This window comes from Cyanistes caeruleus, chromosome 4 (genome assembly GCF_971803275.1).
Source record: "Cyanistes caeruleus chromosome 4, bCyaCae1.hap1.1, whole genome shotgun sequence".
NCBI lineage: Eukaryota > Metazoa > Chordata > Aves > Passeriformes > Paridae > Cyanistes > Cyanistes caeruleus.
The window spans coordinates 18599805-18624592 of record NC_141704.1 but is presented as its reverse complement, the minus strand read 5'-3'; the positions used below and the strand labels follow the sequence as shown (position 1 = coordinate 18624592).

The 24788-nt window shown below is 42.7% G+C and overlaps 1 protein-coding gene and 1 long non-coding RNA gene across 2 annotated transcripts; one reads left to right on the top strand and one right to left on the bottom strand.

The window, feature by feature from the left end:
- Positions 1-1667: 1667 nt before the first annotated feature.
- LOC111923044 (uncharacterized) lies at positions 1668-10415 on the bottom strand. The gene is made up of 4 exons (XR_002860888.2): positions 10263-10415; positions 5554-5778; positions 3310-3542; positions 1668-2972 (listed from the first exon to the last, which is right to left on the bottom strand). It is a non-coding gene; the product is annotated as an uncharacterized LOC111923044 (long non-coding RNA).
- A 7817-nt stretch (positions 10416-18232) lies between these two features.
- Positions 18233-23519, top strand: PIM3 (Pim-3 proto-oncogene, serine/threonine kinase). Its single transcript, XM_086886897.1, has 6 exons — positions 18233-19029; positions 19378-19487; positions 19640-19690; positions 19984-20347; positions 21592-21768; positions 21924-23519. The coding sequence occupies exons 1-6, from the start codon at positions 18948-18950 to the stop codon at positions 22106-22108; spliced, it is 969 nt and encodes a 322-aa protein (XP_086743023.1). The 5' UTR covers positions 18233-18947; the 3' UTR covers positions 22109-23519.
- Positions 23520-24788: the final 1269 nt, after the last annotated feature.

The window sequence follows — 24788 nt, the reverse complement described above, 5'->3', positions numbered from 1 at the left end:
GACAAACTTCCCAAATTGCCAACTGTTTCTTTCACGTCATCTTGCAGGCCATCCTAATGTAAAGTCTGAGAAAATTTTTCTCCTTATAATTCACCAGTGCAAAGCTGCACAGTTTACACAATAAATCAACCTGCTTTAAACATGCAGCACAAGGCATGGTATAGCAGAGATTAAAATGAGGAGGTAGTATTATAAAATTAGCTCTTTAAGACTTTGTTTGAGCACTTTCACTCCTCCAGATAACAATTATTTAAAAACAATTTTCTATTTTCTATTCTAAAATCTCTTAAATTTTGTGAAGTTGAAGGATCTCATTGATACAAGACCTTAATGAAACCAGGAGGGTTATGATTCTGATTTGTGACTTTAAAGATCATTTGAGTGACTGAAAAGGGGAGCAGAGACAAACACAAACATAATTTTTAAAAAATCTGCTATAGAACTATACAAAATCAGATAAATCAGATTAAAAGAAGACAAAAAAAAAAAAAACAAAAACAAAACAAAACTTGTTTAAAACTGGAGCTAGGTAGACTTAGAAAAATAATAAGCTGCAGTTTCTATTGATAGTGACACAGAAGGTCCCTTTGCCGTATTGTGCTCTGAGAAGAAAATATCATCAAAATGAGAAAAAGAAGAGATGATAAGGACATAAACTTCCTGCATTTAGTAGTTTGCTGAGAATGGGCTGAGGTGGAAAGATTCTTCAAGCATTAATACATACAGAAAGGGACCCCTTGTTTACAGTAAAAAAAAAACTATAACAAATCAACAAAATCCCCATTCTGAAAATACCAAAGGGAGAAGGACAAGGTGGGAGGGGGGACAGTTCACAAACCGTGTGAAACCAAAAGTACAGTTCACAAGGTTCACAAAACCTCAAAACAACACAAGGTTTGCCCATCCCTTACCATTAGTCATCTACAAGAAATGCTCCTGCCTGACCTCTGATGAATCCACTCCCTTGCATAGTTGTTCCTTCTGCTTTTGGATATGTGCACTGTGTTAGGGTACTACACACACTGACTTAAAGGAATCTTTGTTCTGACAGTGAACCTACATCTAGCAAAAAGAGCAGGTGACTTTACTGGGTAGACACAGAAAAGTTTATGACTGAGGAGACAGGTGACATTTTTGGTGTGTTACATTGGGACACAGCAAAATCCTGCAATAAATTAATTTTCAGCAGCACCACTGAAACATGGAACTTTGCTCTCCAAAAAGGTGAGAAGTATTTCAGTAGCAGGAAACATACTGGCAGCTTTCCCAAGGAGACTGACAATTCACCTTATTTTCATCCACCCCACTCTCTCTCTTCCCTGGTATTTTGGGACTTGAGGGAATCTAGAAATGCTGTAAGAGGTCCAAGCACAACAAATTTGTATGGACTCATGACCCAGTTTCACACACAAAAGTAGTTAATAGGGTTGATTTTCCTTTTCACCCGTAATTTTCATGAATTTAACTTTGTCTGCAGCTACTATTCTGCACTAAAGATAATAGAGTTGCATCACCCTGCAGGGAGTACTGGGATAGGAGGAACAAGATTGCTTCCTGGAGCTCTACATTTGCATTGGAAACATGAGGTGTGATTTGTGACACCCTAATAGCATAAAGCACTATTTCCTTCCAGCATGAGCAACCACTTCTGGTAGCCTGTCTGTGGGGTAGATGAAAGTGTACATGCACTGTCAGCATATTCCTTTGAAATGCTTTCAGGAGATCAAACCTGCACATTCTTAAACACAGCAGATACAGCCCTGGATGCACATGGGCCAACAACACCCCACAGTGTGGAATGGAGTGAAAGGGATGATTTATTTCCAATTAAAAAAGGAATAGTGTAAGAATTTTCTCTCAACATCATTTGCTTCCAAAGAGAGAGATTTTTGCAGTCCAGATACAACACTTACAATTTACCCTTCAAAGTGTTGCTCCTATTAGAAAGCAACTTGACCCCAGAATTCAATAGTGCGAACATAGAAACCCTAAAGCAGACTTGTATCCTTGCTGGGTAATAATGGGAGCGGGTGGAGTCACATACTGTTTGAACAACAAAGCAAACTGTAAGCTATGATAAATAAGTGCCTGAAAGAAAACACCCTGGCCCCACCTTTGTCTGATTCAAATGAAAAAATACCAGTTTCACCCAAACCACAAAGGCACACATGCACACACACATACACACCAACACTGCAATTCCATGACTTGATGACTGAAGCATTTTGAACAGGTGAATTAATGCATCATTGAAAACACTGCCCTGTTAATGAGAACTTAAAATATTCACAAAATGCATTTCTTTACTGCTTTTATTTTCTAAAAATTTTAAAATTTAAAAAATAAATTTCGGATTTTGCCATCTCTATTTGTTCTTAAAATCCTATGTAAACATTTTTTATTGTTTTTACTATAGTTTGCTACAGTACTGGCTTCTTCCCTTTGATATAGTGTCTTCCTCCATTTGTGCCTTGCCTTACTAATAGATTCTTTGCTCTTTTGCTCTTTCTCTATCAGTGAAAAGCCATCCATCCTACCTTTTCATTGTATTCCCTGCTTTCATTGTCTTTCCTTTCTCTCTTGCATGTTTATGTGGAAAGGACAAATACTTTTCTTCACACTTTTACATATTTCTTTAGCTTCTCCCTCTTCTTGACTGCACATGGCCAGAAAAGTGAAAAGTATGTCCCTACTGAATGACAAGCTGCAAAGTCAGAGTAGCTGCTGTCTTCCTGGAGCCATATAGAAATAAACAGTAAGAACAACCATAACAGGTAAAACCCACGACCTCTTTATCCTCTTTAGAATTTTAGTGTTCAATTCCCAACAGTGATGATTAGCAGGTGCCTAGGGGAGAGCATACAAACAAGGCAAGCATAGAATATATAAGTTCTGTGCGTTCTCACAGCCTCCAGTAGTCTGTGATTCAGAGACATGATCATGTCTTCTATCTCCAAAGAGGCTGAAGAAGCCTAGGGAGACAAAGAATGAAATATGACTCACAGCATGCTGTTAAATGAAGCACAACTACCTTGAAAGAAGGAGAGAAAATTTATGTACAAATTAATTAAAAGATTAAAAGTTGGTCTAAATAAGTCTACTTCAGGTACAGGATGCAGTCTAGCCACAGAAGATATAACACTCTGAACTCTGTAATATAGCTGTGCAGAGCTACAGGCTGCCACTAGCAGATACACACCTAAAAGGAGTTCCTAACCCACTTGGGTCAAGATAAGTAAGCTGCCTTAAAGGATTTAAATAGCAGGTTTTGCTAACACTTTTGCCTGAAGTATGTTAGGGAATACTCACACATCTACAGTCTGTATTCAGAAGAAAAGCAGCAAGTTCTTCAACTGGTGTAGGCAGGCATGGCTGGTGCTATCAATCCACAGCATTAGAGAGACGGGAGAGAGGACAGATACACCTCTTGGCAGCAAGTGGTAAATGGTCCCCAGTTTTCCATCCTCACACTGCCACTGCAGATTGCTACACCTACAGTTTTTCAAAATGGCATGATGTAGCAATGGACAGTCAGTCTGCTGCTGGTAAAGAGAAAATTAATTTGCTTTATGAAAGGTGGGTGTCTTCAGCAGAACAGCATCAAGGCTTTCCCATGACACCACTCCTTTTCCAGTTCTTTGGCTCTAAAGTGGGCAAAATCCTTCCTAGCTTTCTTCAAACAATATTAGCCTTCACATTGTTAAATAAATTATTTGAAATAACTTATCTGATATTGTCAGAAGAAAGTAGAAAGAGCACATGGAAATTTCCAGCTGAAGTCCAGGATAAGATAAAGCAGAACAGAAGGTAACAGTATGCACCTAGAAAGCCATGGTAGGTTATCTTGCTTCAGTTGCAACAGCTATTTGTAGAGCATACAAGCAATCAAAATATCACAGACAAACCAGTACAACTCAGATTTTTACTTAAGGTATTGTCAGTTAGTACAAGTTTTGTTCACTGATGCAGGTATTGGAGAAAAAAAAAAAAAAAAAAAAGATATTTCCTTCCCTGCCTAAGCTCATATTAAGTCAAACATTCCTGCTCCAAGGCTGCTAGTCATAGCTACCACAATACTGATTGTGGTTTACCAGATACAGTCTTTCCCAGCTCCTCCAGTGAGGCGACAGGCAAAAGAGGAGATTGGATTTTATGTTCAATGATTCTTTCTGACATTTTCTGCTTATTGGATTCTATCTACATAGTAGAGAACTTGGGCTTCTGCACAATTACAGAATCTGGAAACTGAATGTTGCAGTTTTGGAATTTTACATTTGGACAAGCAGATTTCCTCCTACTAATTTATGGGATCTGAACAGGGTGTTTATATTATTCTCACACAGAAGAAGAGAACTAAAGGGGTTCCATAATGAAGGATGTGGTACGCTACCTTTCTGATCCCACAGGAAATTCATCCATATTCCTTCAACTTCCTCCACATTTGACAGTCCAGAAAGAATACTTTGTGGTGCAATTAGTATTTGAAGCCTTGAGACAATCTCGTGTGGGGCACCTTTTAGACGAGCATAAGCGCCAGCACAAAGGTGAAAGTAAAAATATATACCCAACAATGGAGGACTGGACCATGGAACCTTTGGCTTAAATAATCTCTTGCTGCCTCTAAACAACACTCAAAAACGTGGCTCTATTGCAGCCTAAGTGAATCTAATTGCCAGCTCTTGCAGTGTCATCTTTGTCTTGCTGCTCCTGATCATCTTTGATGACTGACTTAGACAAGGTATGTCTAAGTGCACTGGTTCTGGTTATTTCTTTACTAGTCTTGTTCTATAATGACAAAGAGATACATCAGCCATGATTCTACTGCATGCTAACATCAATGTGTGTGGGTAAAAGCAAGTAGGAAAGGAAAAAGAGCACCTCCTTCTAAAATAACACAGTCCAGTCAGGTGTACTAAGGCCCATCAGAAAAATAGGTATTTTTACAGGAAAACTGATAGCCCATGTTCAAGGAGAGATCTACAGTTCCAGCAAAGGTGTTACTTGTGAAGATGAAACATTAAGAGAAAGATGGATGAAAATAATCCTATTCACATATTTTAAATAAATGTATGTTTTACATAACTGTATAGCAATTCTATCAAATCCCAACCTTTCTGAGTGCCTCAGCATCTACATTCAAGAGTCTCCTCTCTTGGTTTCTCAGAGCACAAGTACTTCAAAGCAATTCCACACAAAACCTGGACATCTTAGGATGCCCTTGAAGAGCTTAATCCAGCCAACATCTAGAAGTTTGTGCACTATTGTGCCTTCCCACCATATCAATGCTCTTTGGTCTTTATCCATTCCTTATTTTTTTTTTAAAAAATTCATAACGTCTGAAAGACAGACAACCCTCTTTTTTATAACATAGTACCATTGGGTCAAGTCACACTCCCAGGGACCTGCAGCAGGACTATCCTGGAAGGTTGCAATGTACTATTTCTCTCTCGGCCCTCTCCTTTCATACAGAAGAAAAAAAGTAAGATAGCCACTTTGCCAGAGCCAATTATTCTTACAGTAAGGCCAAAAAACTTTAGTGGATAGCATCAATACCTTGCACACAAAATATTATAGGAGAGCCTTTTATGTTCTTGACAATGGATAATCACATCTTTGGAAAGAATAGATGTCATCATGAAACCAAGGAGGAAGCACTACTGAACAGTTCCACATTCAGATATCTTGAGATACAGAGGTTAGAGGAGAGGAACCATAGTTGCTGATGAAGCTGTGGGTGCAGCTCTTCACCACTGGTATAAGAGTAGGCACACCAAGAACCTGTAGAATTAAAGTCAATTTAATAAGTTTATGTTTGCAATTTACTGAAGTAGTATGTATAGTTTGTAGTAGACTCTTGGTCCATCACAATATAACTCTCATCTTGTTGACAGTATGAAGACATATTGAAGACATACATACTGAATTTTGAATACCAGATTTTTGCCATCTTGTTTCCGTAGGAAGGAAGCAGTAAGCAATATTTTTCCTTTTTCTGAACATTTAGGGGTACGCTTTAATACACAAGTGTATCAGACATTTCTGTTCCTGCATACATTATGAAAGCTGGTTTGCTCCTGGAGTTGGTATGACATTCATTGTTACTAACATGATTATGTCATTAAGAAAAAACTCATTACAGTGACAACTAGTCTAAAACAAAAGCTTTTCCATTCAATTCAATGAATTCTATGATTCCTTATTATGCTCTTAAAACTCATCATTCAATTTTTATGTTACACAGCAGATGCAAGGTGCATTATAACAATGTTATCTGCAATATAACTCTGAAACCAGACCAAACAATGAATTGAATTTGTTCTTCAATCCTTACACTGGTTGTCATTTCCTGACAAAGGGCAAAGTTCGGCAGTATGGATAACCACATACCTACAAAAACAAAAACAAACCCACAAAAAAACCCACCAAAAGCGAGGAATAAAATATAATTTGACATGTGACACAAAAAATGAAACTAAGTACAATATATTTGACTGTACTCATTTAAATCTGTTTTTCAGATATATGACCCTCAAGACTGATAAATTTCTATTCTATTATCTCTTTGACCTGAGGTGAAAAAACAGGTGAAAAACAATCCCCTTTCTTCCAGCAAACTTAAGTATGAAATAGGAATGATAAAAAAAACAATGGGACAGCAAAACCACAACTGCGTAGATGTACCTACAATTGTCTTATTTAAATCTCTCTGATAGCAATGGAAATCTTTTTAAGTCAGTGGAGAAAAAACATTATTTGAGAAATTAGAACTGAGCCCAAAATCTTTGTGAGGTGAGAACACAAAAGTATCAATAATAATACACCAATAAATGTCAGTGGACATAACAGCTTCTCTTAGGAATTAGAGGTGGTCAGGCAGAAGTGGTACCACTATAATTTGCTGCTTTTTACTTGCACATAATTTAAATAAACCATAACTAGATTATATTTTTTTTTTTATAACACAAGACTTATTATTCTTAGGGATGTTCTCAGCTAAAAGGATTCAGTCTTAAGATGATTTATGTTAATAATCAGACCAACAAGTGCATCAGCCACCTTTGTCCCAAGAGTGGCGGTGGCTTTCCTAGGGGCAAGGCACAAAACTGAAGGAAGTAAAAAATATTAGATTTTAATCTGGTACCTCAAGTCTATAAGTATTCTCAGACACATAGTTTTTTACACCTAAATACAGCCTTCAACACTCATATCATGAATTTAAATCTTCTATTTCACTGGAAAGTTCATCTTCTAGGAAATGGTGTGGAAAATAATTGTGTAGCAAGCAACTCAGCATTGATTCATTATCTTCTTTTTGACTACAGGACAGATTTGTAATTATGAAGGTTTAGATTTAAACTTTAGAGACACTACCTTCAACCCATGTACTTCACACATTTTCAAAATGTAGGAAATTATTATTAAGTTTCCCACATTTTCCTTTTAGGCATCAGTAATACAGATAAACCACATTTCCCTGCAGACAGATGGCAAAGAACAGTAATTAAATATGGAATCAAAAAATGTAAAACATTATGTGAAGAAAACCAGGTAACAGGGGAAATTAAAAATATAGGCAGAAAAATTCTGCATTCAATAAGAATAAGAAAAATAATTGATTTTTAATAAAATTTGTGAGTAAAAGAAATCCTAGTTCCTGTGAATATTGTTACAGAGTAGCATGAATATAAATTACATCATTACAGAAAAGGAAGATGACAAAATTGCTAATGATATTGGAAAAGGCAGAGGTGTTCAGTATGTTTCTGTTTTGTATCTGGAACAGAGCTAAGTGTGCTTTTGTTCCATAAAATAGAAGTGATATATATTTTCTTTTCCAATATTACCTAAGGATGACATTGAAGAGAATCAAGTAAAAATTATCACAAGAAGATAAACAGGCCTGAGTTACTTTCTCCCAGAAATCATAGATCCTTGAGAATTTCAACACATTTTGAAGACTCCAGATTGCCTTTTGTTTTGCCTTTCAGAATTTTTTTCTGCCAATACTTCAAAGTAGAATTGTTACGATGCAAGGGAAATTAATGGTACAGCTGCAACAGGACATCAGTTAAATGAGGAGTTACTAATGTGTATTATTTAATCTTACCAAATACCACTTCTGCTCCTAAGAATCATTTAGGCTGTGAAAGACCCTTCAGATCATTGAGTTCAGTTGTAAACTGCGAGCACTGCCAAGTTCACCATTAAACAATATCCCTAAATGCCATATCTACATACCTTTTAAAAACCTCCAACGATGGTGACTCAACCACTTCTCTGGGCCACTTCTTTCAGTTCATTTTTATATGGTATAAATTTGTGTGAGGGCAGTATACATATGTGTGCATTCCTGTTGGTTGCCTCTCTGGAAGCATGACTGACATCTCACTGAAGTGTTACAGCAAGATGACTGCATTTATCCTGAAAAATCGACTCAAAATTATGTAGGTCATTGCTAGCCAACCTAACTAAAAGTATCAGGACTTCTGAGTGAAGCAAGAATAAGGAGTGAAAGACACGGAGGTTCTTCATGTGAGGCAGTAACCCAAACTCTACATACTAACAGAAGCCACAGATCTTAACAGAAAGCGCTAGATACCTTTGTCTCTGATCCTAATTAGAACTGTCTGCACAGGCTTTCTCACACGTATTTTAAATACAAATCCTGGACTTCTAAATATTGTCTGACTTACTATTGCAATCAAATTCTTCAGAAACAGAATACTTCAGCAGTTAGATGCTCCTGCTATTTGTGGAATAGAGAGAGTGGTGCTAGTCATCAGTTTCCTCGAGTGTCATCCAGAAGAAAAGGCCTAGTCACCATTCCCTAGCCTAAGAAGTGCTGGATATACCTTTGGCTTTTCCACTCACTTTCTTGCAGCCAAGCCATCAATCTTTTTTGCAATCTTTTACAATTTCCAACTCCATTAACCTAGTAATAATCCATAGTTTCTACTTCAGTACTAATAAAGGACGCTCTCAGCAGCATGTTTAACACTGCTACCAGCTCCTTCAATACTCTTTTTTTCCTGTATGTCTTAAATGTAAATAACTTTGTTCCTTTTCACCTTTTCAATGTATGACATATACATTTTACATCTTAGTATAAGTGTCCTTTTATACAACAAATGCAGAAATGACCTGCACCAGGATTTAGAGTCCAGTATTCCTCCATCACACAGGATTACCTTAATCAGGAAGAACGTAGAATGCCTAAACTGTGATTTCATTTGAAATTTAAATCTCAAGGCTCAAGAATAATCAACCTTCCCTCAATAATTACTTTATTGTTGAATATACCAAAGATAAATAAAAGTTATTAGTTGACTCCACAATGGTGTCCATGGAATCTTGTGCTCAAAACTACACAGCCTTTGTTTCAGAGGCTGCTGCACTCAGAGTACCATTACCATTAGCCTGGTAGAAGACCTTGCTCAGAAGCTACAGCTGTGCTGCTTCGTAGCGCCAAGAGTCTAGAAAATAGATCTTTCCTTCTTTTATAATGCCTTAACCACTGGGATATTTTAGTACTTTCATCACAAAACTAAGTTTCATTCACAAATGGATGTTTGTTGTTGCCTGCTGCCAAACTTTATTAGGTGCCTTTTTACATATACTCTACTGATGAATGCCCACGGCAGCACTGAAAATTAGCCAAAAGTGACTGTCAAAAAATTCAAATAATACATGCTCTTCATTTTAGATCGGCCTAAGAGACTTATCAGATTGAAATACGAGTGAAATCATCCTTTCAGAAAGTGTAATAATAGCATGGTAGCATATTTGTTGCTAGATTTTCACATTTGGAAAACAATTTTAAAAATTATAAGATACTGATTAACAAAGACTGTGATATTCTTTATGAAGTCCATAGAAACACGACAGAAAATGAAATATTATGATCATAAAGTTAGTATACTACTACAGATAAGACACACACAGTAAGGTGTCCTTTGATCATACAGTCATGTGGTTTATGGTACATACTTTAGTTATCTATGAATAAAACACTGAGCAAGGACAGTCACTATGTTTTAGATTATAATACAAATATTGAAGTGCATTCAGCTGGGCCTTGATCAAAGATCCTTTCAGGATACTCATTCCTTCCCTTTTCTTATTACTATTATTTTAATAGTACATTAACAAATCAGGTACCAACTTTTTATATATCTTAAATGGAACTATTCTTCTCATAGACTTAATCTAACTTCAAAAAAACAGAAAAGGCAGCCTATTCTGGCAAGAGTAATTATACTTACATAGAAATTTACTCAATATATAGCCTTCTCCTCCATGTGAACTTCTGTTTTCTATTACACACACTAGATCAGTGTTGAGGATCCTCAGCTTGCTAAATGATGCTGTTCTGTGTCTGGTCCTAACAACAGTAGCAGTGACTGGTGGCAGTTCTGCAGAGGACTACACGTGGGATGCATGTGAAGGAGTGGCGTTTTTGCTGGTTAATAATTACATCCTTTTAGATTAGCAAAGACCAGGAACACCAGTAGATTGTCAATCATAGAGGTGGGGCACACCCATACAAACTAATCTGGTGGTTCTCTCCTGTATATGGTTCAAAGGACAGATCTTATTTCTGTAATTACAGTAACTCCATAGTATTTTTCTCATTACAGAGTGGTTGAGAAGCTGAAGTAGAGAAAGTGGAAGTGGAAGCATAAAGGTAGTGATGCTAAGTTAGTAGGAAAGGTCTGAATGCTTTATACTGCTGAATTTTAGCTCATCAAGCCTTAATTAGTAACTTATGTAGCCATAAAACTGGTTGACAAACTGTTGTGACAAAGTGCATCCACCTATTGCATGAACTTATTTCATTATGTTCATATTACAGCTACCATATTATTATAACAGTTCTTCATTTGACTTGCCCACCAACTGTCCTTTCAGTCTCCTTTAAATTACTCCTCTTGCTTTTAAAATTAGAAATGAATCTATATATTGAGTAGAAATTAGTAGCATAAGACCACATGAACATAATATTTTGACTTACAATGTTGGTATTATGTTTGAGTTTAAATGTAGTGTCAAGATTTAAAAAAGATCAAGTGGAGAGCTGACAGCTCTGTATATTGTCTCTTTTTGCAAGTCTTCAGCAATTTTATTACTTATTATCATTATAATTATTGAAAAACACTTAAACTTTTCTATCTATTCTCAAATATAGAAAGACCCATTCATATTGACACTGTCTGTTAAAATGAATTTATTATTAACAGATTGATGAATTATTTTACTGGTAATACAGCATTTTGGATCAGGGCACAGATACAATGGGATGATATAAATCTTATAACTATGGTGGTCACAACTCACATAAGGCTTTCATATCTTCACACTTCAAAGGGAAGGTAGAACACAATCCAGTTTCATCTGTACTCTAACATTTCTATGAAACACAGTCATAAAGACTGGTTTTTTTTGCTTCATCCCATAAAGCTATGATGCAACAGTGATAGAATAAATATCCCTCTAAATTTTAATACAAAATCTCGAGATCATCTGTTCTGATGTTTCTTTAATTTTAATGGAATGCTTATGTATTCACCTACTTTTGTAACTTGATAATTTTACAAAATAACAAATAGAAGTAAACCTTGGGGATTTTTGCTATTGTTTCTTTTTTTCCCTCCTTGATTTTATTTGGTGCATGTAGAAAAACAGAAAATTCATTGAACAGTTTGTGATGTCTTACTATTTCTGTCAATACATAGATTATAGGTTGAAAAACACTCATTTTGACTATCCCATTAAACAATCATTGAACCCAGATCAATTTTTCACATCGTTGCAGCAGTGCAAATATACCACTACTAACACAAACAGAATCACAGGAGCAAATACAGACAGGACTTTATTAAGAATTGCCTTGGTACACAAACTACCGCTTTGGCTCACTCTATACATATAAAGACTCCAGAGCATGCAGAGGTGGACTATATTCTTCATTCCTTACTTACATTCTTTATTCATTAATTTGCTAATGACAGTATCAACTCATTCTACAAGACATAAAGCTGTTTTCCAAGTTGAAATTTGATACTTAATAGCCCTTCTACTATTTTTATCCTCCAATTATAACTTTGAATATACTTGTTATCACTAAAAATACAATACTCTTTTTAATCTTGTTACATTCTTGGCCTTTGTGACTTGGCAGTGAGTTCCATGGTCTAATTACAAGTTTTATATATAGAGGTAATTACAGGTTGGGTTCGGGTATTTTTTATTTTTTCAGTTTTGAAAGTTACCTTTTAATTCTCCTTGATGTTTCTCAGTTCATGTTAAATGAGAGAGAACTCAGTCATCTGATCTATGGTACCTAGACCATTATTTTACTGTATCCTCCTTCTTGATCTTCCTTCTAAAGTGAAAAAAGGCCTAATCTTTCAAAAGAGGTTGGTTTTTTTTTCATATACTCAGTCATTCTCATTACCTTTCCTTGATCCCACTTTAGTTCAATATATTTTTTGAAACAGGGAAAACAGCTGCTGAAATTGTGCAGTCTCTCTACTGAATACAAAGTTCCACCTGCAAAACAGTGAAAGATGGGGTCCTGAGAACTCAGTTCTGTACAGAGCCATACTTTTCAAATCATAAATATTAATGCTCCAGAGACTTACCAGTCTGACTTCACCTGACACAATGTCATGGTATCTAATGCTAGTTGTGCATCAAATCTGTAAGTTCTTTTTACACATGAGCATATTTTCTTGCATTATTTTTAATCCAGCTTCAGTACCAAGTCTTCAGTTACCAGAGAACTACATCCACAGTGAAGTTCTGTAACCCACCTGTACTTTATTTCTAGAATTTGTTGTTTTCTCTCGGTTCTCAACCTGGGAAACTCTTCCTGTGTGAGACTTTAAGAGCTAGCAAATATCAGGTGGAAAAAAAAATAAATAAGTTGTAGATACTTCTAGACTGTTATGGTAACAGGTCAAATAAACAAAGTAGATTGAGCTAGTAGAGCTTTGTGTTTTAAGATACCAGTCCTAAATTTTGTATTCTCTTTGAAAACCCTTTCCGTTTTCAGCCTTCTTTTAAGAGTACCTCAATACTGGTCTCACTAATGCTTATGGTAGGAGTCAACTTTGACTGAATACACTCAGGATATTGATTTATAAAGGGAAAAGAATGTGCCATATGTGGAAATGTACGGTGTGTAACTGAAGAAGTTGTCAGTATCTTTCTGCTGAATATGAGCCAGCAGTGCCCTGGCAGCCAGGAGGGCCAGCCGTGTCCTGGGTTGCATCAGGTACAGCATCACTGACAGGGTGAGGGAGGGGATTGTCCCACTCTGCTCTGCACTGGGACAGCCTCACCTCAAGTGCTGGGGGCAGTTTTGGGTGCCACAACATAAAAAAAGACGTTAAGCACCTAGAGATTGTCCAAAGGAGGGCCACAAGGATGATGAAGAGTTTAAAGGGGAAGCTGTATGAGGAGTGGCTGAGGTAGCTTGGTATTTTCAGCCTGAAGAAGACTGAGGAGAGCCCTCACTGCAGTCTACAACATCCTCATGAGGGACAGTGAAGGGGTAGCCACTGATCTCATCCCTCTTATGACCCATGAAAGGACTCAAAAAACAAGGTTAAACTGAGTCAGGGGAGGTTTAGGTTGGATATGAGGAAAAGGCTTTTCACCCAGAGGGTGGTTGAGCACTGAACAGGTTCCCCAGGGAGATGGTCAAAGCACCAGCCAGATAGAGTTCAAGAAGCATTTGAACACTCTCAGGCCCATAGTGTGAGTCTTTGTGTGTTCTGCACAGGGCCAGTTGATGATCCTGATGGGTCCCTTCCAACTCAGCATATTCTAAAATGCAAAGAAATAAAGAGAGGTTGTGGCTTCTGTGTGTGACCAATACACATTGGTCAAAAGAAAAGCACTGGAGATGCTGAAAGAAGTGGCCTAACAACAGATCTGTAAGACCTGGCAGAGTCATTATTATTATTATATGTCCTAATTTGCAAGCAAACAGGAAAATATAGCAGAAGCCTTCCTTAGCAGCACAGGGTATATATGACTGAGCTGAACAACAAAAAACAAGCATATGGGGAGGTGGAAGTGGGGACACAGGAACATTTCCTGGGCACGCAGGGATGGAATTAGAGGGGCAATGTTTACGTGCAGTTAAAATTGATGAAGGATGTCATGGGTAAGGACACTTTTGCAACAAAAGAGGAGACTGAGTAAAATCTAGGCCAACTGCTGAACACTCAAGGTGACCTTGTGACACAGCACACGAGTATTCATTTTATCTGTTTCTACTGGCATGGTCTACTCTCGGGGATCCCAGAGTTCCATGTCAAGTAGCAAGGATCAAGTCAGGGTCTAGTTAAACAAGCTAGAAGTGTCATACATGTCCATGGGACTGGACAGGATACATCTGAGAGTACTAAGAGTGACAGCAAAAGTCATTGGAAGGACACTCTCAGTCCCTTGTGAAAGGTCACGGTGATCAGAGGAAGTTTCTAACAACTATAAAAATGTCTGTCTTAGGAATTTGAAAAAGGAGGATCTGGGTGGTGAAAAGATGATCAACCTTCTCTCAGTGGCTGAGGAAATTACAGAGCAAGTATTCATGGAAATCATTACCATGAAAATAAAATGTTATTGAGAATAGCCATCTTGAATTTCCCAAGGACAAACCGTGTTTAGTCACTCTGATTGTTTTCTACAACTATATTACAGGTTTCTCTGGGTAAGATTAGAGAAGGTGTTGCTTCCCTTGTCTGCAGCCAGAACTTTGATAATTTTTCAGCATCTGCAGCCAAATTGGGAAGACACAGGTATACTACAAGGTGCATTAAAAACTGGCCAGGTCATGGGCCTCAAAAGGTACCTAATAACTGTTTTAAATCCAATTAGCAGGTGATTCCAAGGGATATTTCTTGTGATCAATGAAATGGCTGATATTATTTAACTTTTTCATCCGTGACCTTTGGAAATACAAGGTGACAGCAATTCAAGGGGGGCTGTTGGTATACTGGAGGGTATAGCTGCTATCCAAACCTCAACTATCTGAGTAAACATGTAACGCATACATCTGTATTGGACTTCCAAAAAAGAAGAATGCCAAGATCTGGGACAGGATATAGTTAGGGAGAAGTGCAGACTGGAACTAATGGTTCCGCAGGAGAAGACGCAGTGGACCACAAAGCAACAAAGGCAGCAGTGTGCACCTGCAGTAATAAACACTGACTACATCTTGGAGTGCCACAGCCAGCAGGTCAAGGGACAAGATTATTGCCCTCTCTTCAGCACAGATGAAGCCACATCTAGAGCAATGTGTTCAGTTTGCTCTCTTGCCAAAGAAAAGAGAGACTGAAGAGAATCAAGCAAAGAGTCATTAAGGGAGCTAGAAGCTCTGACATGTAAAGAGGTTGAGTGACCTAGAAATACCAATATTCTTGTAAGTTTAATGGACGTTTACTGCCAGAGCATCCTTAGCAGCATTCCTTATGGTCGCATTATGAGAACAGATGCATTTTGGTGGTCCCCTCCAGAAGACCTACAATGGCTGTAAGTATATATTAGAGCCCATTAATGTCACTGGTGCAATACCTGATGATGTGCCACAGCAAACTTTGAGTTTCATACAGACATTAAAAGGTAGCCTGAAGGTAGTACTGTTCTGCAAACAGAAACTTCCATGGAACTTCTATATTTCTGTGCCTGACAAACTCCTGCTCAGGGACTGTTGCACAGAAACATGAATTCTAAATCGAATTGGCATCCTACCCATGAATGATTTTCCATTTATAGTTGCAAAGCCACTGTTAAAGTGGCCAAAACTAGTTTATAAAATATTTCTGCAGCTATAATTGTTCAGGACCACTGAACTGCATGTTCCAAGCCAGATCAAAAGGAGCACCACAAACCCATGAAAGGCTTATATGTAAAGACAGGGTAAATTCCATGTCTGGGATCCATCTGTAATTCTGTCAAGCCAAGAGTGCTTGTAGCTGTATACAAATTAAACGTCTGTCTGCCAAAATTAAGTGAATGAAGAACAAATACCCCCTTATCACCTTTTTTTTTTTTTTTTTTTTCTTACAGTAACTACCTTGTTTTCTTTAATGTAAAATGTAAAATAACCTCCCTTTCACACTGGTGTGAAAATACAAATCAGATTGGGAGTTACATCAATGCCAGGATTGATCCCAGAATTTTTAGATTACCATTTTGCTACAAATATAGATGTGGAAAGGTATGTCATGGGTTTTTTGATAGCTGACACAGCTGAAGATGTAGCTTAAAACACAACAGGACTTAGAAGGAACTGTATTATTTCCTGAACAGGTTCAAGGCAAGTGTATCACTGATTTACTATACATCATTGGCCACACACAGAGATGAATTTAAGCAATTCTAAATAGTTGGAACGACAAGGCCTGATGTTATTACATTTGCAGACCAGTGATACATGCATGATTTTTCATGCCTGGTCATGTAAAAAAAGCAGGAATTAGTAACAACTTGCAGTGTTAATTCCCTAAATAATTAGCACTTACACTGTTACACGTATTAACTTTTATTAATGTGACTTGAGACAGCCAAAAGGCAGGGTCTAACACAAATTTAAAAAAAAAAAAAAAAAAAAAAGCAAAACCAAACCAAACCAAATCAGCTTTTTTATTGCTTTATCTCGTAAATCCCAATCATTAGCTTTAAGGAAAAAAACCAAAAACATAAACATGAAACGTCCTAAATTATTCCTCAGCTACTCAATAAACTCAATGGTTTATTTTGGAGCCTCTGCAAATTGGTCTGTATCAGAAGTAGTAACTTTTATAGCCCAACTGATCTATCTTCAAGAAATACATTCTGCGACATGAAGGGTTGAAACTGCGCCTGCAAACTTGACCTTTACATCAGCTGGTCTAATCTAATAAAAGATATTACCTCTCCCTAGAAGCCCTTGCTTTGTTTATGGGCACGACTGCCCGAGATTACAGCACTACTATTATCAGACAATGCCAACTGCTAGGCTGTCCCCGAGAGCCCAGGGTGGGAGGGGCTGCCAAAAGCGCCCTCACGTCAGGGATCCCCGCTGAGCCCCGCTCGCTCCAGCTCCCAGCGTTTCCCTGCCACGCACCCGGCCCGGGGGGTGACAGGGCGGCGGTGACGGGGCGCGGAGGGGCGGCCGCCAGGCTGTCTGCAAACGGCGGGCGCTCCCCGCCCGAGCGCCAGCCTTGCCTGGCATCTGGGCCAGTAGCTGCTGGAGCAGTTATTAAGGTACTGTTGCCCACCTAGCAGCGCGCTCATTAATTTCTAAAGCAACGGCCCACAGCTTTGCTGGTCAGACACTCGGCAAGATCTGCCGGAAGCCCTCGGGATTCTCTCTCCGCCTGGGCCCCTTCAGAAAAGGCCGGAGCCCGGACTGCGGTGACCGGCGCGGCCGCAGCCTCAGGGCACGGGGACCCCCGCGAGCCCGCTGGGTCGGGACGCGCCCCCATTCCCGTTGGTGCAGCGCCCCCTGCGGGGCGGGGCGGGTTGGGCAGTGGTAGCGCCGGGAAATGGAGCGGCCCCGTGCCCTCTCCCGGCGCGGCGCCTAGCGGGGCGGGAAGGGCTCGGCTCTGCCGAGCTGCGCCGCCAGGACTCCGGCGCCCGCCGTCGCGCCGCACGGCCCCGCGGGGCTTCCGCACAGGGGACGTGACTGACAGAGGCAGGCGCGGAGGGCAGGCGCCGGCGTCCCCCCGAGCTGGCACGGGGCCGACGTCCGCCGAGGCGAAGGGGCAGCGCTGGGGAGGAGGAATCGCCGCTGAGGGCGAGGGAGCGATCCGCGTGCTCACCGGGGAGCCCCGGCTGGCAGAACGAGCGGGCGCCAATTAGCGTGCCGGCTCTGCCGGCTCCCCAGGCGGGCTCCACAGAGCCGCGGCCCACCCTGCCCAGGCGCTGCTGGCGCCCCGCCCCCGCGCAGCCCCGGACGCGGCGGCTCGGAGCGACCTTTCCGCAGCCCGGGGCGGGGCGGGCCCGGCGCGCCGCGGCATTCCCGCCCTGCCGCCGCCTGGCCGCGCGCCGCCGCATGCAAATGAGGGCTCTCCTCATTGGGCAGCAGCGGGAGCCCTTTGAAAGGGCGCCCGGCGATTGGCCGCACGGCGGCGTTAACGCACACGGGAGAATCTCCCCCCGCCCTTTTTTTTTTTTTTTTTTGCCTCTAATGTGTGATGCGTTCCTCTCAGACGGTGTGTAACTCTACGCGCCGGTTACTACAGAACAAGTAGTTCCCAGCCCCCCGCCCTCCCCGCGCCCGCCCGTGCTGTGGGGCGGGACAGGGCGCTGCAGTCGTGGCCGCCGCCCCGCGGGGGCTCCGGCGCAGAGGGGAGGGGGCGGCGGGGGCGGCAGGGAGAGGTGTTCCCCCCTCCCCCGCGGAGGGATATTCTCGGCGCGGTCGCCGCACTCTGCCCGCACCAAAATATTGGGAGTTAAGAGTCGGCTCGGCGGCGCCGCCGGCTCAGAAGCGCGCGGGCAGCTCGGCGGCGGCGCGGTCTGTCCTCCGCCCGCCACGGCTCCACTGCGGCGCCCAGCCCGCTCCTGCCGCCGCGGCCCCCGCAGGGGCGGGCTCCACGCGTGGATCCGGAGACCCCGGACTCGTCTGCCTCCGCGGAGGGCTATAGTTTTTCCTGCGCTTGCCTGCGCCTCGAGCGGCTTTCGCCGGGTGGAAGAAGGAACGCGGGAGCGGCGCGTTCTCTGACTGCGTTTCTCCGGAGGACTTTGTGCTACCGACGCCTGGACTGCTGCCGGCGAGGACGGACCCCCAAGGACTCCGTGGGTTCCCGCTCCCGGCCGAAGAAGGAGCCGCATAGAAGCTTTCGGCGGCTCGCCGCCCTCCGCCGGCTCCGGAGAGAGGGGAGCCGCGCCGAGCCAAGAGGACGCCGGCGGAGCTGCCGCGGGGAGCTAACTCGTCGTTTTCCCTCCCTCGGAAGATGTTGCTCTCCAAGTTCGGCTCGCTGGCGCACATCTGCAGCCCTAGCATGGACCACTTGCCGGTGAAGATCCTCCAGCCAGGTACGGGGCTCGGGTGTCCCTTGGCAGCGCCGCGCCGGAGGGCGCAGACCCGCCCTGCGTTACCGGGGTGTCGGGGTCGGCGTCTCGCACCTCCCGGAGCTGCGTTTATTTTATTCTTACTTTTTTTTCTTCTTTTTTCTTAATTGAAGAAGATTTTTTTTTTTTTTTTTTTTTAAATAAAGCCTTGGTCGGAATCAGGGCAGTGTACACAGTACGGGTCCACCGGGCAGAGCGTTTGTGGGGGCTCTTTTTTTACATTTTTTTTTATTATTATTACCAGTGCTATTATTATTCGGGCGCACCGCGGCTGAGGATACTAATGCGGGGTTTTCCCTCTTGTTTCCGCAGTGAAAGTGGAGAAGGAGCCGTTTGATAAAGTCTACCAAGTGGGCTCCGTGCTGGGCAGCGGGGGCTTCGGCACCGTGTACGCGGGGAGCAGGATCGCCGACGGGCTGCCGGTGAGGCGCGGGGCGCGCGGGCGGGGGCGGCGGGCGGCGGGCGGGAGCGTGGCGCGGGAAGCGGCGGGCGCGGCCGGCCCGGCCCTCGGCGGCGGGGCGCAGGCTGAGCCCGCCCCGCCGCTCACGGCGCCTCCGTTCTCCGCGCTCCGCAGGTCGCCGTGAAGCATGTGGTGAAGGAGCGGGTGACCGAGTGGGGCACGATTGTAAGTACCCGGGGGGGGACTCCGGGGGTGCCGCGGGGCTCTGCCGCGGCGGGGCCATTGTGTGGGCGGCGGGGCCCGCCCCGCTGGCGCGGCCTCTGCGTCGGGAGGGAATTTGGCGGGGGTTCGCCGCCGCAGCGCCGCGCCCGCCCCTCGGACTGCGGCAGCGGCAGAGGGGGCCCGCCGGCCGCGCCCTCCTCCCCGCCCTGCACGCCCTCCCCGCCTCCCTCCCGTCAGCCGAGGGGTGCCCCGGGCCGCGCCACCCCCCGCTGACCCGCGCCCCTTTTTCTGCCCAGAGCGGCATCATGGTACCCCTGGAGATCGTCCTTCTCAAGAAGGTGGGCTCCGGCTTCAGAGGGGTCATCAAGCTGCTGGACTGGTACGAGCGGCCCGACGGGTACCTGATCATCATGGAGCGGCCTGAGCTGGTGAAGGACCTGTTCGACTTCATCACGGAGAAGGGTGCCCTGGACGAGGAGACGGCCCGCGGGTTCTTCCGGCAGGTGCTGGAGGCGGTGCGCCACTGCTACGGCTGCGGTGTGGTGCACCGGGACATCAAGGACGAGAACCTGCTGGTTGACCTCCGCACAGGCGAGCTGAAGCTCATTGATTTTGGCTCGGGGGCCCTCCTCAAGGACACAGTCTATACCGATTTCGACGGTACGTGCCCCCCACCCTTCCCGTGCCCCTCCCGGGGTGACGTCCTTCCTAGAGCTGCTGCTTAGCCCCTTTCCAGTGACCAGTCACAACAAGCAGAGCCCCTGACACGGGGGTTCATATCAGATCTATCGGTAATGGAAACCTGTGGACCCGAAGCCGCTTAGGGGTGTTCAGTTGCGCAGGAAAGAAGCGATTCCAGGCAGTGACGCAGCAGTTTATGTTTCCCTGTCTTGGAAAAAGCGGGGTTTTTTTCCTAGAGGGTGATCTGTTTACATGGAGGTTTTGCCAGTGTCGGATGTTTCCATGTGTGGATATGCAGTTTTTATATGCGGCGTTTTTTTTAACTCGGAGTGGTACCTCCCCCGCTCCCATTCTGCCAGTGTCCTGGAAATCCCGCATTGCAGATTTTAAAGCGATGGGGACAAATGCATTCTCTCAAAATGAGTTGCTACAGCGGCTGGGGTCGATGCTTTAGAGGTGGGAAAGCTGAACATAGCCGGCATGTGAGCAGAGGGGAGCATTTCCCCGGTGCGTGGAGTGTGACTGATGTAACGCGGGGTCTCGCTCCCCCCGCCCCAGCTGCCGCACTCACATCTGTTTGTTGTGAAACCCGAAGCCCCACCGCACGTGACCCTCGGCATCACGAATTCCCCTTTTTGTTTGGTATCCAAGGAGCCCTCGGGCACTGGAGGAGTGGAGGGGGGCGGGTTGGGAAAAGCTGCCGCATAAAAGCCCTGGAGGGGGGAGGGGGGGGCCGCCTTAAAAACACAGAAATCGTAAGCGGCCCTATTTTGTTTATTGCTCTGTGGAATTGGATAAAGCAGATTAGCCCCGTGTAATGCGGGCAGACCTGAGTTTCACCTTCTTGTCGCCCTTCCCTCCTCCCTGCCGGCCCCCTTTGTCCTTTTGTGTCTATTTTTGGTGTGATGCTGCAGACGCCACGTGGTCAGTGAAAGGGAGCTTGCCTCAGTAAACAGTCAGCTGATGGGGCTGTGTTATTCCTTGCAACAAAATAGAACAACCGGATGGGCCAAGTCTGTTGATGGTGTAACTCTGCAGATGACCTGAAATTACACTGCTAATGGCTTTGGCTTGTGAAAAATTTTAATCTGTTTAGTTTTTGGGGTTTTTTGTTGTTTTTTTGTTTTTTGTTGTTGTTGTTCTTGCTTTTTTTTTTTTTTTTAATTTCTAAATGTCAAGGGAAACGCTTTAAATCTTTAATTGTGGGTTTTTTCTGCTTTCAGGAACGAGAGTATACAGCCCTCCAGAGTGGATCAGATACCACAGATACCATGGGCGGTCAGCAACAGTATGGTCTCTGGGAGTTCTGCTATATGACATGGTTTGTGGGGACATCCCTTTTGAGCAAGATGAAGAAATCTTGAGGGGACGATTATACTTCAGGAGAAGAATTTCACCTGGTAAGTTCTATAGAAGTCTAATGGATTTTCTAGTTTTGGGGGTTATTTTAATAGTCTTGCACCTGTAAGCTTGTGTGGGTAGATTTTTGTTACTGAGGATTATCTTTTTTTTTTTTACTTTTTTAATCTAATATGGCTTTCTTTTTTTGTTACAGAATGTCAACAACTGATCAAATGGTGCCTTTCACTGAGGCCTTCAGACAGACCAACACTTGACCAGATTTTTGACCATCAATGGATGCACAAATCTGATGTAGTGAAGTCTGAGGACTGTGACATAAGGCTACGGACCCTTGATACTGATGTATCTAGCACAAGTTCGAGTAATGAGAGTCTGTGAATTACTAAGGACCTCGCACTGGGAGGGGGAGCTTCAAGCAGAAAGACCACAGTGCTGCTGCCAATACATAGGAGGGGCTAGAAAAATGCATTCATTATTCTGTAGTTGAATCTTTGTCTGAGGGACTTGATTTTGTTTTCCCCCTTTGCTGGTTTCTGCTTTGGAATGAGAGATTTCCTTTGGAAACGCTGATGTTTGGGAGTTGCAGGCCAGTACTTAGTCAAAGACTGACCTTATTAAGAAAGCAGTGACCTCTTGAATACATGGTAAACTTTTTTGCTCTCATAGAGCCTGGACTAGATTTTATTTGCTTTTGAGTGCCTTTTTGAAAGCTGCTTCAGTGGGACTTTCTTTTTTGAGCTGTCTATGTCCAAAGAAGATCCAGTTCATTATAGGAATTTGCTTCCTTTAGACTCAGTGCTGGGGGAAGCAGCTCCTATGATGCATTGGAGAACCTGTTCGGTGATTGAATGAAGTAGTCCCATCCACTGGTGATGGAATACTTGAACACAGACATTTCACTCCTGCGCCCCTGCCCTTTACAAATCCAGCCCACCTCTGCTGCTCAAAATATTTCCTATAGCCTGCACAAAAATATGAACAGGTATATCAGCTTCTTTATCAGAAACATTTATTCATGTTTCCTTTTATCATCTCTACCATTGGGCATGAGAAGCCCCTTTCTCAACTCCCCCCCGGCCTTTTGTCACCCTGCGAGTCTTAAAGTATGTATGGGCATGTTGAATGCACAATCAATGCAATATTCAAGGACTTCTACTTTTTTTTTTTCCATACCTGTATAATGTGTTTATGTAAACTTGGTTTTTCCCGTGTACTATACAGTTATTTATTGTTTGGAATTTAGAAGACCTCCCACAGTTTTTAGCTGTGGCTATTTATTTGGTTAATTTATTTGGTTAGAGTTATTCAACACTGTGCTTTCCCCTCCTTCTCCCCATGGGAATTCTAGTGGTTTGCCCATGGCACTTTTTTTCTGCATTCCTGTCAACTTTTGGTTACAAAAAAAAAATAAAAAAAAAAAATTTCTGACCTTACCAGTTTTTTGTTGGAAGATGGGAAATTGTTGTACAAAGTCTAATTTAAGGGAAATAGAATGACTTTTTAAAGTTAGTCAGTATGCCTTTTGTCTGGTATTATTGTACCAGAAGTGTAAAGTAATGCTGTTTGGAAGGGTTTTAAATTATTGACATTGTACAGTCTCCGTGCATTGGCTCTGGAAGGTAGAGTGGCAGAGTCATAAACCTTAATTTATTTTAATAGCTGTGTTTCTGTGATCTGGTTGCATTTATGCAGCTTGGATTTGGATTTTTTCTTCTGTTTAACGGTGTGAAATGTATGGAGATCATATTTTTTATACAGGTATTTCAATTAAACTTTTTGTATATAACAAGTTCTGTGTTTGTATTTACTTTTATCTTCGCTGTTACTTGTGATGAGCTGAGGAACACATTCTTACTGTGTCAAGCCTTGTTAAAGGCCTGCAGCAGCTGAGCCAGGGTTAGGAGATGGTCTATGCCATTAAGCAGTGACCATTTTGAAAGAATTAAGCAATCCCTCACCTGAGCTCTATCTACTCAATCACTGCGTTTATTGTTGGACTGGGGAAGGAGTACAATACAACAGCACTAATGGCCTACATAAAAGGGAATTGGCCCTGTAATTGTGGGACTTTTACCTCTGTAAACACTGAATATCAGTGTACTTGTCCTTAGGTATAACAAGGAAGGAATTCTGTAGCTGCTGGTGGTTCCTGTAGTTTTCACAGTTGATATGTTTACTTTCCATTACATTTCAGTTTCCTTCTTCCCACTTGCACTTTCCTTCTGGGTGTGGATGAGGACTTCTGTGCCCTTACGGGAAAGGGACAGCATTCTCAGGAGAGCAGGGTGACTGTTTTCCTTCAACTCCCTTAGATTACCAAAGCCTGGTGTGTCACTTGATGGAGTATGATACAGGGGAGCATGTGCCATTCTCACTGCGGCAGAGGACAAGAGAAATGTCCTCGGCATTTATCTTCACACGTTGGGAGTCAAATCCTGCAGATTAACGATTTCATCCTGGTTTCTCTCTAGCCAGAGACTGACCTGGCTTGGTCTTGTTGCGGGGGTGGTAGTGATTACAAGGTTTAACTACTGCAGAGGGATCTGTGAGGTATATTTAAGGATGTGTTCGGTCATTAAAGGTGCTTTGTAGTTGTCACAGTAAAGGGCTAGGCTTAGAATCTTGGTTTTATGTTATTTCCCTTTCTGGGGATCCTTCTGCTGGCTCATCTGCTATTATTTTGGTTCCCTGTGGGTAATATCTCGCTGGCATCACATCAGGCTCCTGATGCTAACTAGTTTAGACTCAAAATGCCAACGAATAGCAGGAGGTAAAGCGGAAGAAAAAAGACCATTTTTGGTCTGTGCACTTTTCTGATGACACAGAGGGAAGGTGTGTTGCTGTTTCTTGGCCACAAAAAGAAAACTCAAATTACTCATCGATGAGAAAAAAAAGCCCTAACCACAGTTAGGAATTCTGTCCATCAGTTTGTTTCCTATGTTTTCTGATTTTGTTCCTTTCTTGTTTTAGACTAGTTTCCCCATGTTTTAATGAAAATCTGTATATGTGCTAAACCTAGTCCCTGAAAAGCTCAGTTGCCTTTTGTTGGAACTCTATT

Coding starts and splice junctions, on each gene's coding strand:
- PIM3 (XM_086886897.1), top strand. CDS start 18,948: ATGTTGCTCTCCAAGTTCGGCTCGCTGGCGCACATCTGCAGCCCTAGC. Junction 19,030..19,377: donor GGTGAAGATCCTCCAGCCAG/GTACGGGGCTCG, acceptor TTGTTTCCGCAG/TGAAAGTGGAGAAGGAGCCG. Junction 19,488..19,639: donor GGATCGCCGACGGGCTGCCG/GTGAGGCGCGGG, acceptor CGCGCTCCGCAG/GTCGCCGTGAAGCATGTGGT.